Source organism: Sceloporus undulatus, chromosome 2 (genome assembly GCF_019175285.1).
Source record: "Sceloporus undulatus isolate JIND9_A2432 ecotype Alabama chromosome 2, SceUnd_v1.1, whole genome shotgun sequence".
NCBI lineage: Eukaryota > Metazoa > Chordata > Lepidosauria > Squamata > Phrynosomatidae > Sceloporus > Sceloporus undulatus.
In genome coordinates this window covers 243,211,771-243,224,534 of record NC_056523.1, presented here as the reverse complement: position 1 = coordinate 243,224,534, position 12,764 = coordinate 243,211,771, and the positions used below count along the sequence as shown (strand labels likewise).

Here is a 12,764-nt window from a genome sequence, read left to right as displayed (position 1 = left end):
AGCGAGGAGATTAAGGGATTTGGAGAGAAAAGGGTCATGGATTGCTGCTGCTTTAGGGGCAGCAGAGTGGCAGTTCCAGAGGGAACAGAGGAAGGGAAGCAGGGAGACAGGGAGAGGCCGAATGGGGATCAGGTTAGGAGAAATGTGGCGAGCCATGGGAAAGATGGGGTTCGCAGAGAAAAGAAAGAGGTGTAGCTGGCTCTCTTTCTGCGGTGGTGAAGGAGTTTGAGGGCTTTACAATTAAAGGTCAACAACAACAACAATAACAATAAAAAATAAAACAATAATAATATTGCCAGCTCAGGCCTTCTGGGGAAGAGTCCGATTGAAGCAGGAAGGAAGTTCTTCCAGGCAGCAAAAGTTATATTTGTCCTTCTTCCTGTGGAGAACTCTGGGACCAGCAGGAGAGTGAGATGTAGTATTCATCACCTATGCCACTAAACAACTAACAAGGTTATTCTAATCCAGATTATTGCAATGCACCGTAAATTTAGGACTGGAGCTTGGCTTTGGTGCAGCTTCCGGACTCTTAGGATGCATGCATCATTTAAACAGTATACCTCCAAAGTGACCCGAAGCAGCTTTATTTTGGCCTGTCTGCATGGAGTCTATGTTTAATTGAACAATGTGCTTAGGGTGGATGGAGTTGTCACTTGTTAACAATGTTACAAATGTATTTTTTAAACTCCAGACTTATTTAATCCATAAGGACAATTTTATTAGAACATTTTTGCGGAAGATCTTTATGAAAATCTGTTTATCAGCTGATTTCAAAGTACTGGCTGGCACTTTGTTTAAGACTGATCATTCTACTAGTGATAGGACATGATTTTCCATCTGGAGGCAGCAAGCTGGAGACCATGTGGGACACTATTCTATGTTCCAATAGAAAGGAAAAACTAGGAAACTCAGGAGGAATTATCTTGGGTTACCACATCTGCTGCCAGAGGTAACTGTCTCTCTATACTTAATGTCTGGGCTGACCTTGTAATCTCTGTACCTTTCCAAACTCATTTCAAGCTATCAAAAGCTCAAATAACTATTAGACAACTTTTTCCTGCATCAATCTCCAGCTCACACCATAACTGAGGTCTTTCTCTGGGAGTCTCTGCTATCTGAAGCACTACAAGGAATGCCTAGAAAGAGAAAGATCACCTTGACTGGCATCCTTATCACTGTTGTTTAGGCACCAGTGGTGGTATCTAACATCACATATGCTTCACGTCTTCTTCTTCTCCTTCCCACTCACTCTAGATAAACCCTTTTCAGAAGAGTCTCTCAGCTCTCCAGTGAACACCTGAGGAAGGTATTGTAAGCCTGAGGGCAGGGAACTGTCAATTATCCCCTCTGTTATAAGCCGCCCGGATTCCCAGTGATTGGGTGGCATATAAATAAATCCTATTATTATTATTATTATTATTATTATTATTATTATTATTAATTGCCATCATGGCAAACACATCTGAAACACCAAAGGTATGACCCAGCCAAAATTAGGATTTTTAGGTCCCATTCGTTTCATGAGCACATGTTCAAACACAGTTAAATTTGAAAAAAACAACAACATTTAACTGCAGTGGGTTAGAATATTACCTTCAGTCACCTTTTAAACTCGACTTCCAACATAAACATGAACAGAACATAAACAGAACTGAACGTTAACGTTTAAAACCTAATGAAGGCAAATGAAGTTCCCTTCAAGAATAGAAAAAACTCAAGAACTGATAGGGTAGCAGGAAACAAGAACAAACAGCATAGAGAAAAGGCAAAGAAAGACAAATACAATGCTTTAGAAACACAGAAAGCTACCTCATACTGAATCACCCATAGATCCGTCTAGCCCAGTACTGTCTACTCTAATTGGCAATGGCTCTTCCATGTTACAAGGTTAAGCTACACACACACTGCATACAGACACGGACATGCACATGCACATGTGCACACACACAACTATCTTAAAATATCTCACAAGTAGGTGTGCAACCCCTGATCTGGAAAAACCACATGGGCAAAGTAACGCCAGCCTGATTTTTCCTTAAATCTCTCATGATACATTTAAAGGGGCGACGAAATGAAGGGAAACTCCATTTTGTCAGTGGATTACCCTTTGAGTCTTTTCTAGCCCCAATTAGGGATGGCAAGGACTGAGTTTAGTTTTTAGATATTTTCTCATCCAAACGGTTATCCATTCATCATGTGCTTTTCCTCTGAAAGGATTCAAAATATACAGACAGAGAGATCACTTTTAAGAATATCTAAACTAAGTCAGAAACAACTTGAGGCATCACAACTACAGCAAACTGTTTTAATGAAATCAGACATCAGAGACAAAGAACATGACTAAAAAGGACAGGAAGAAATACTGCACTACTGCAAATTGGAGCAGGAAACATTTGGAAGAGAACTGCACTAAACTAAAAATTAGTTTAAAATTCGGAAAATATAGATTGATCATCACATACCTTTGTACTTCATCACCAGCCCAAGCAAAATGTTTTCAAATGTAATATTTACCTTGAGATACTTGTCTTGATAGATTTTCTCTTGATGAGCCATTAACAACTTCTGTAACATCTGAACTTTGAAGTGCACTCTCCTAAACAGAAAATTAATAAGATTCAAATAGACAGTTATAAACAAATAATAGGAAGACAGGCTCATACTTTGTAAAGGTTTATCCCAAAAGTAATAATACCAATTCGCTGATCAACAGATATATTTGGCAGTTCCTCTGTGTCTCAGTAAAATAGGACATCCCAAGTCCAATATATATTCGACTCAGCTTGGATCTCAATTTGAAGAGGCTATGACTTTGAATTCTCTGCCAGAAAAAAACTGCTACTTTTTTTTGGTCTCAGCTACAATGAGGAAGAGTAAGTACTCTTATGTTTTCTGAAAAGGGAATACTTAATTTTCCAAGTTAGGGATTTCACTTTGTACTGGGAGCAGGGAAATATGTTCTACGTACATGTTTAGAACATTCAGATAACAAGCAAGTTTGTTTTAAAAAAAGATAACAAATTATGACATCATCTTCAAATGTCACACATTTAATTGCTGTACACTGCTTTGATCACCGGAAAAGCGGTATAGAAATAAAGTCTTATTATTATTATTATTATTATTATTATTATTATTATTATTATTATTAATTCTTTTCAAGAAAAATAAAGAAAAAAGTATCTAAATGAGATGCAAATAATCCATATGAGGTAAGCACCTTTCATACCTATTCACTGGAATGTTCACTGATATACCCCCTAAAAGTTTCTGGGCTTACTTATTAGCAGAAAAGTGAAAATTTTAATAATAATAATAATAATTACACTAGCTGACTGTGAAAGAACATTAAACTGATGGAATACAAAGAAGGGTACCTGTTCATGACTCATCTGACCCACCACTGCTTCATAAGGAGGTGGTGGATCTAGTGGGCAGAAAACTTCAACTCCTTTAATTCTGGCTCCATAAATATGTGGTAATGGAATGACATCAGAATCCAGCATCCTAGGAGAAAGAAAAATCCCTATGGAAGGTGTTCCCAGAGAACTCAGTGACTAAAGCAAATGATTTGATTTTATATGGGTAAAAAAAGAAAGAAAGAAAAAGGGCCAATTGCTCATCAGGAATCTTCACAAATACTTTTCTTAAAAACCCAAGTAGGAATTACTGTTTGTGAAGAAACAAGTGCACCTAAGTATCTTAATTCTGAACTTGTTTAAAATATGGCTGACACAAATATTTCACACCTACTCTCAACTAAGTAACTGTGCTAGAAGTTAGACACAAGCCTAAATAATCTTAACACAGGCGATTGATGCATGGATGGATGGAAAGAGATAGAGAGACACAAATTAGAAGCCAAAAATGTTTTTAATTTTAAATAACAAGCATAATATACATCTAGTAATGCCCCAACAGGGTAAGACTTTTGTATTTAGCCTGCTGGTACCTAAAGAGTCATCTCTGCTGCCACACATCTAATTCTAGATCAAGTAATGTCAGAACCAAGTGCAGTGCAGTGCAGTATGGTAATTATGAAATATTAATGAAAGCTATTTCTGACAGGCTGAGGCTGGTTACCCATGAATAAATTCTAGCTTTTCTTTCATAAAATGCAAACCATGCTAAGACTCCATTTTTATGTGCCTACTGTGTTTCATAAATGTCAGTTTTGATTGCGTGTAATTATCCTTGCATTTAACATTTCCTACTATATTTAACATTCTCTTCCCTGTTTATCCCTGAACAACGTAAACACTACGAAAAATGACCCTCAGAGTGAACATTTACCAGGAGGCTTTGGTGAACAGTTTTTCAGCTTAAACCATTACCCACATGTCCAGATTTATCTAGGAATTAGAAAAGAAGCATCTTATCAATTAAGACAGCGACTAATACATCTAACATGGTAACCAGGGAGGACATAGTGATTATGTTTTGGAGATTAAGGAGATGTTGTGAAAAGGAATTTTGTAATTAAAAACCCACCTGCAAATGTTTCAGCTGCAAATTTTAAACTGCATAGGTTATACATTTTGCATTAAGTTTAGCAAATCTGATTAGGCCACACTGAAGAAGAAGGCTTAAGGAAGTTATCTGGCAAGTATGGATTGTTTTCTGGTCCTACAGTCCACAAATATATGTTCACCTTTCCTAGATACACCACACCAACAAAGAAACATCCAGACATGAAGATCCTATTGTAGTTTTTAGACCACAAAGGTCTTCTGGCTACTCCTGCCCAGCACACTCCACCTCCCCTCAACCATCCTTCTTTTATGTTAGCACAAAAGAGGCTGGACCAAGGAACAGCCTTATTTGTATGCAGTAAGGCAGACCTTAAGGAGCCAGCACTTGATAGTGGTATCATCATTGTTCACTATAGCTTACAGTAAGGGGGAACAACCTGGTGACCTCCTGATATCATTGGACTGTCATTCCCATGAGCCCCAGCCATCCTAGCAAGTGGTAAAGAGCATTGGAGTTATATTCCAAAAATATACTGATGGGACCAAGTATTTGTTGTTGTTAACTGCCCTCAGGTCGACCTCGACCCACGGCGCCCCTATGGATGAAACATTTCCAAGATCTCCTGTCCTCCACTGCCCTGCTTAGGTCCTGTAAACTCATATTCGTGATCTCCTTAATAGAGTCCATCCATCTGGCATGTGGCCTTCCTCTCTTCCTACTTCCCTCCACCTTTCTCAGCATTACTGTCTTTTCCAATGAGTCCTCCCTTCTCATGATGTGTCTGAAGTACAACAGCCTCAGTTTGGTCACCTTGGCTTCCAGGCAGGTTTCTGGCTTGATCTGCTCTAGGACCCATTTGTTTGTCCTTTTGGCTGTCCATGGGATCCTCAGCACTCTTCTCCAGCACCATATCTCAAATGAATTGATTTTCTTCCTATCATCTCTCTTAAATGTCTAGATCTCACATCCATACATGATAAAAGGGAATACGATGGCTTGCATGATTCTAATTTTTGTGCTCAGTTGTATATCTTTGCATTTTAAAATCTTTTCTAGTTCTTTCATGGCCACCCTCCCCATTCTTAATCTTCTTCTGGCTTCCTGACTGCAGTCCCCACTTCTATCAATGTTTGATCCCAGGTATGAGGATTCTTTTACTATTTCTATTTCTTCATTGTCTAGGTTGAATTTGTGAAGGTCCTCAGTGGTCATTATTTTTGTTTTCTTTATGTTCAACATTAAGCCTGCCTTTGCACTTTCTTCTTTGATCTTCCTTAGTAGGTGTTCCAAGTATGTGAGGTTTTCTGCTAAAATTATGGTGTAATCTGCGTATCTTAGATTGTTGATATTCCTTCCTCCTATTTTCACTCCTCCCTCTTCTTTGTCCAAGCCTGCTTTTCTTATAATATGTTCTGCATACAAGTTGAACAGATAGGATGAAAGGATGCAGCTTTGTCTGACCCCTTTGCCAATTGGGAACCATTCTGTTTCTCCATGTTCTGTTCTTGTCCTGAGTACAGATTCCTCATCAAAACTATCAGATGTGTTAGCATTCCCATGTCTTTGAGGGCGTTCCATAGCCTTTCATGATCTATGCAGTCAAAGGCTTTGCTATAGTCTATAAAGCACATGCTGATTTTCTTTTGGAATTCCCTGGTGCGCTCTATTAGCCATCGTATATTTGCAATGTGGTCCCTAGTGCCTCTACCTTTCCTGAACCCTGCTTGGACCTCTGGGCTTTCTCTCTCCATGTATGGTTGGAGTCTATGTTGCAGAATTTTGAGCATTTGCTTCCATGAGAGATCAGTGCTATGAACCTATAGTTGCTGCAGTCTTTTGTATCTCTTTTTGTAATAGAAATGTATACTGACTGCTTCCAATCTGTTGGCCAGCATTTTGTTTTCCATATCTGTTGACATATGTTGGTTAGCACTAGAGTTGACTCTGTCAATGTGGACTGCAGCAGTTTAACTGGAATATCTGACAAGTATGGACTGCTAAGTATAGGTAGTTGGTCCAAATATGGACCAAGTATAGGTACTGTTAAAGTATCATGCTCAAGGTGCCACCATAGCTACCCAGAAGCTGCTTTATACAGTATTCATACAACCCTGTGGATGGACTGGAGTCTATTGTGAACACAGAATGAACTCTGAGGTACTTGTATGGAATTGATCCGCAAATCAAAGAAGAAGGTTGGTAAAATTGAGTAAATAAACTGGCTTTAGTTCAGTTGCTAAGCCCTGCTAGAATACTCAATGAATCAACTGTTGAATGGTTAAGTCAATACTTGTATAAATCCCATTGATTCAATGAGTCTGTTCAAGTTGAGACTTGCAATTGGATTTAAGTCAATACCTGATCTAAACGAGCTATAAGTAGAAGGAAAATAAGCTAGTAGATGTTCTGTGCTAAACAGATTCAGTAACAGTTCTAATTCATACACCTATAAAAGTGAAATTTATCTAAGTGGAAGAACATCTGTGCATTCACTTTCACCTTTCTTGCACTGCAGCAGCTTCTCAGACTTTAGATAGCCTTTATACAATATTTTATCTCAACCCTGCGCAAGTGATATCAGCAGAAGCTTATGGGCCACAAGGAAAACACTTGTGACTTGCATCTGGCCCAGGACTCTGAGGTCTTCCACACTTGCTGTAGAGCAGGGAAGAAACAATGAATCCAATTGAATTATCATTACCAAAGTTACTTTCAACCTGTTTATTCTAGGCCTTAGGGCTTGTTCACAAAAGGGGCTAACACCATAAGCAATTTTCTGAAACACCTTAACATCTTCCTAGCATTGTAACTGTGTTTCTGTTTCTTGCTAGTGGTGCCACAAAAGGCTAGATCTTGGGATCAAAGTCAGACCATCCAGCCTGCTCCCCTGAAGTAACTATCCATAAAGCTGTACATTCATTCACTGGAGTAGATAGTGTGCCTTATTTTCTTCTTATTTTCAAAAACATTTTATAATTGGGGTGAGTACATGATTACAGATGCAAATTTTAATATTTATAATTACATTTTATTATGAAAACAAAAAGGTGGTTTCTCCCCCCCCCCCCAAAATGTTATTTACCATCATGGCCAAAAATGATAATAATAATTTAAAAATTCTACCATCATGATGGTGCAATATGTATTTCACATTTCACTGGACTTGTGAACACAGCAGAATCACTTGTGAAGCATAGAATAGTACAGAATGGAGGAGGGAAAGTGAAATGTATGCTGCACAGACAAAGTAATATAATACAAAACTGTGTCGCAGCCCCAAATTATTAACTCCAAAGTCTAAAATATGGAGCCAAACCCCCTGATTGTTACTGGAAAAGTGATTTCCTCCCCTCAGCAAACAACTCTCCCATCTGTCACCTACCACATAGTTACAGGATTGCCATGGGAACCTATTAGTGTTTAGCATTTGTGACATCGTTGATAACCAGAAGGACATGTTTTCTCTCTGTCATGCCAAATTAGTTCACTGAAAACTGACAACTTCTGCTGCACACCTGTAGTTGAAGCAAGCAGAACATAGGGTGGGGGTGGGAAACCTCTAGTAGTCTGGTCTTATGAAAAGTCTCCAGTTTTTTTCCTAGCTTCTTTCTTAAGACCATTTTACAATCTTGATTTCTGGGTGAATAGTCTATATACATGTGACAACATACATGTGTCAGCATCTTGCCAAGCATATATACAGTCATGCATAATAATTCTGAACCAGCGTGCTATAGTGGTTTGAGTCTTGGACTAGGACCCTGGGAGATTAGAGAAACCCACTGGGTAATTCTGGGCCATTCTTACACTCTTAGCCTTAAATGCAAAGGCACTCCTCTGAATAAACCTTGTCAAGAAAGCCTTCAGACAGGCTCTATAACATCTTAATTTATGGAGTGGACTTGAAGGCACATAATAACAGCAATAATAGCTATCATTATACAAAGGTCTAGTAACATCCTATAATCTTGATAATTTATATAAAATTCACTAAATCTTTTTAGTTTTATATAAAAAGATCACTAACTGACTGACCTCCTGAACAACTCAACCAAACAGTCATAACAAACTGGTGGTCTATTTTTTTTTTTAAAGGATCTGCCCTTTTATGCACTAACAATACTTGCAAAGCAACTAGTTTTAACTGGTGTGCACTTTCATTCTGCACTCTGGCCAGCCACAACTGTTCCTCAGGTAAGATTTTCTCCTCCAGAAAACATCTGTTTATTTCTACCCAACCCTTGGTAATCCATATAAACAGCTTTCCAGATAGGGCACCCAAAACTGCTATTAAGGAGTGTATGTGCATGCACTGAACATTAACGGGCAAGTTATTATTAATTAGTAATTTTTTTTAAACAATTAAAAAACAGAATTGCATTACAATTACAACAATCAACTGAAGAAGGGGACAAATGTACTATCATAAAAACAATGACAAAACAATAAAGATTACAAAATTTGATAAGCAAAAATATAGAATTAATATAGAATTAATATTTCAAGCAAAGGGGGAAATATGACCCTACGAAGTGAAAGCAAAGTTGCCTATAAGATCCCCTATCACAGTCCTATCTCCACTACACTACACTACACTACAAATCAAATCAGTGACAATAAGTTAGAAGATATATGTTAACACACACAATACTCTTAAAAAGAAAATGGAGAAGCATGGGTATCCCTAGCATGAAATGCAGGGAAGCAGGTCAAGGGCACAGTTAGGAACAGGATAAATGACTTCTTCTATCTGTTATCATTTAATCATTCTTAAATATTGAGACTATTACAAGCATGATGTCTACTTAGAAATCCTTCCCATGTCTTCAATGTAGCTTACTCCTAAGAATACAAACACAGGTTGTCCAATTTGCCTAATCTTAATGTGTGTGTTCGCGCTCAGACCCTCTATCACTGAGTGCATCTGTAGAAATAATACAGTATGATAACCATTAACCGTCATGGATCCATCCTACAGAATCCAGGAATTTGTAGTTTTGTGGAGCACCAGACTCTTTGACAGAGAACGTGAAAGATTCCAGGATTCCATAGGATGGAGTTGCAGCACTGAAGGTGGTGTCAAATTGTATTATTTCTTCAGTGTAGATGCACCCACAATCTTAGGGGAGGGTTGAGCCCCTCTGCCTCTTTCTGGGTCTATGTTTCTGGAATTCTCCAATTTATATTATAACCAGCCTTACATCCAAGAACATCCAAGTAAACATACAATTGCCTATCCAGGTTTGTGTGATTTTATCTATGTCTGATTAAGCTCCACTAGGATGCTCACAAGTCCACCTTTTGAAATGACCTTCAGAACAATACAAACCATATTAAAGGACAGCACTCTAATCCAATGCCTGGGAAAATCAGACTCAAGTCAATTTGCTACTTCCATTGCTAGTTTACTGAGGTGAGGAAGACATGCCTATTTTTGCTTTTTTATTCTGTTTCTAACATGTGTTTACACCTCGTCTGAAAGATTGAAAGCCCAGTGCTGGTGGGTGGATGATGCAGATGGATAATTTAAAAAAACAACTGTCTGACTCAAAGATGTCTCAATATAATGTTAAGATTTTACTGAGTTGTAGTACAGCAATTTGAGGCCATTCTTGTTCAGGCTTCAAGCAAACACTGGTTTGCTTTTGTTCTACATTCCTTGCTTTCTGTTCTGTTTTGATGAAACCAGTTCATGTAGCAATGATTCATGCATGGTATGTCAGCCAGAATAAGTGAAGAGGCAGAAGTGACCAACAACTGATTAGTCTTTCACACTGGAACAATAAATTTATTTTCCATTAGCTCAAGCAATTTCCATTTTCTCTTTGTAAGACAGTATCTACTGCGGCTTCTGCTTCAGACAGTAAAGCCCTGTGGTCAAACTGTCTTAAGGCATTTCATAAAACTGTCTTAGGTGGAGATGAAAAAAAGAAAGATGTACACACAGATGAAACTGATCGAATGTAAGAGCTGGATTAGGTTGTATATTATAGAGTATTATAACATCCTGGATGGTATGGCTCCACTATTGATATCAGTTTCTAGTTTTCAGTCCAAAAAAATACTAAGGAAGTGGAACTCAAGCCCAGCCAACTCCCCCTTATCTTGCTAGTTAGAAGTAAAAATGCCTGTGCCTTGCAGAAGGCAGAAATGGTGAGCTAAACAGATAGGGAAATCACAATCCTCTGAATGTTGTTTCACTTTCACTCACATTAATCTCTGTCTGCATGACCAAAGGGTCAGGGTCAATGTTAACTGTAAATCAACAACATTAGCAGGTCCACAGCAAAGCCAAGTGCTGCTGCCCACCATCCCAGTCTCTCAACAACCTTATGGGGAGCCCAGCTGGAACCTAGCCTACCACATCATTCTCCTTGATTTTCTTCCTTCATAATGGATAGTTCAAAAACTTTGTGGTTTTTACATCTTCTCAGTTGGCTTCCAAAGCACTTTTGCCTACAGTGCCTGTGGTGGTGTCCAGAGGACAAGGTGAAGGGGAAAATGGCAACTGCACTTGTTTATTTATTACTTACAGTCCTTTGTTATTCCTTGGTCCCTTTATAAATATGTCCCTTTTTTGCGTCTTTAAAAGTTGAAAAGTGAAAGATGGCCAGCACCAAACGTTTCTGCCCTGGGTTTCAAACACTTGATAAGTCTTACAATCAGATGTTGAACAATCACATGCAAATTAATGGGGAGGGTGGAATCTGACCAACAACAGCCTAGCACATGGTCCTGAAAGTCAGCCAAGTAAACCAAGAAGAAAGTGTGGACCATTCTCAGATCTATGGACTTTATGAGCTGGGTCAAATAGGCTTTCTTGAAATAGATGAGGGAGCAAGAGATGCCAGACTTGTATGTGTGCATAAACTGACTGGAAGGATGGTTCTGATAGCTTCTGGAAAGGTTAAACTGAAAGTGTCTGTGTATATCAGTCAGTATCTGGAAGAACATGCATGTTTAGTCACTGGTGCTGCAGATAAATAAAACAGCCATGAGGGATGCTGCTGCTAAAAGGCAAGACCTTTCCAAACCAAATAAGGCAGATTCTAAAGTAAGGTGGTTCCTGCATAGCTGGCTTCATATGGGCCAGAGAAAAGGACACTGGAAGTTGCATGGATCCACCATTGCCTCTACCAGCCATTCTTTTCTTAAGAATCCTAATTTGTCCCTACTATTTTTATTCTGCTTCAAAGAATCATTCTGGCTCCTTAAAAGCATCTCTTATACAGTTTTCCTATCCCACTGCCTTCATGCCAACAATCTTGCCCTTAGCCTTTTATGAGTCTACAGGCCCTTTATGAATTTAAGAAGTTCAGGCAAGAGTGGCAAGCCTCGATGATCTCTTAGCACAGGTGGTAGACCAGCTCCATTCCCATCTTTGCATCTTGGTGGAAAGTCTCCCATCAGATTTCATTCACTAGATGAGCCTGTTGGATCTGGCTTCTCCGTATTTGATTTTATTGTGATTTCCTGCATGGCAGGAGGTTGGACTGGATGGCCTTTGTGGTCTCTTCCAACTTTATCATTCTATGATTCTATGATTCAATTCCCTCACTTTCTTCAGGCTTTCACTCTTTCTCAAATTTCTTTTTCTCACACTATACTGCCTGACTTATTTTCTGACCCATCTTTAGACTTCTTGTTTCTTTGGTCTTCTTCTCAGCCTGCCTAACCTACCAACACAGCTCATTCTATTCCACAACCAAAGTTTTATTAATTTTATATCAAGCCAAAATGACTGCTCACTTTCTTCAATAAATCACCAATTCTGAAGATCACATGCAAAGTTTCATTTTCTTCATGCACAGAATGTTAATTATATTTCATATGTTTTTCCCACATCAAAGCATCACCAGCTGTACACAGCTCCTGGTGGGTACGCATTCAGCATAAGTAAGAAAATGTAATAATGTTGTTTCCTAAGATAACATTTAGGACATCTACTAAATACGGAGCTGCATTCAATATTGGACTAGAATTACTGAAATGAATGGGAAGTAGCAAAATTAGGTCCAGTTGTTTTCTTTCTTTGCTATTCTTCACTTTGAAGCTTTTGTGTAACATATAAATTCAGGATGAATTTAATACTGGGATTTAACACTAGTACAGGAATAATACTGAATTTTAGCCATGGAAACAATTAACAGTTATTAAAAACAGAATAAACAGATTTCTCCTCAGACAAAACCTGGGTTCCTACTTCTTTACAAAATTATAATTTCACTCTCAACCCTAATAAATGTTTACTTTTATCATCAGCGTCATCAGGGGCTGGCCTGAAGACTGAG

General features: G+C 38.5%; 1 protein-coding gene across 3 annotated transcripts in view; it reads right to left on the bottom strand.

The window, feature by feature from the left end:
• The window catches only part of FAM189A2 (family with sequence similarity 189 member A2), a 59,467-nt gene that overhangs the window by 14,573 nt on the left and 32,130 nt on the right, over window positions 1–12,764 (bottom strand). For all 3 annotated transcript variants that reach the window (XM_042447257.1, XM_042447258.1, XM_042447256.1), the window contains 2 exons: window positions 3,378–3,507; window positions 2,515–2,596 (listed from right to left, as the gene is read on the bottom strand). In XM_042447257.1, coding sequence (XP_042303191.1) covers window positions 2,515–2,596; window positions 3,378–3,507 — 212 coding nt within the window. The remainder of the gene's footprint in view (window positions 1–2,514; window positions 2,597–3,377; window positions 3,508–12,764) is intronic.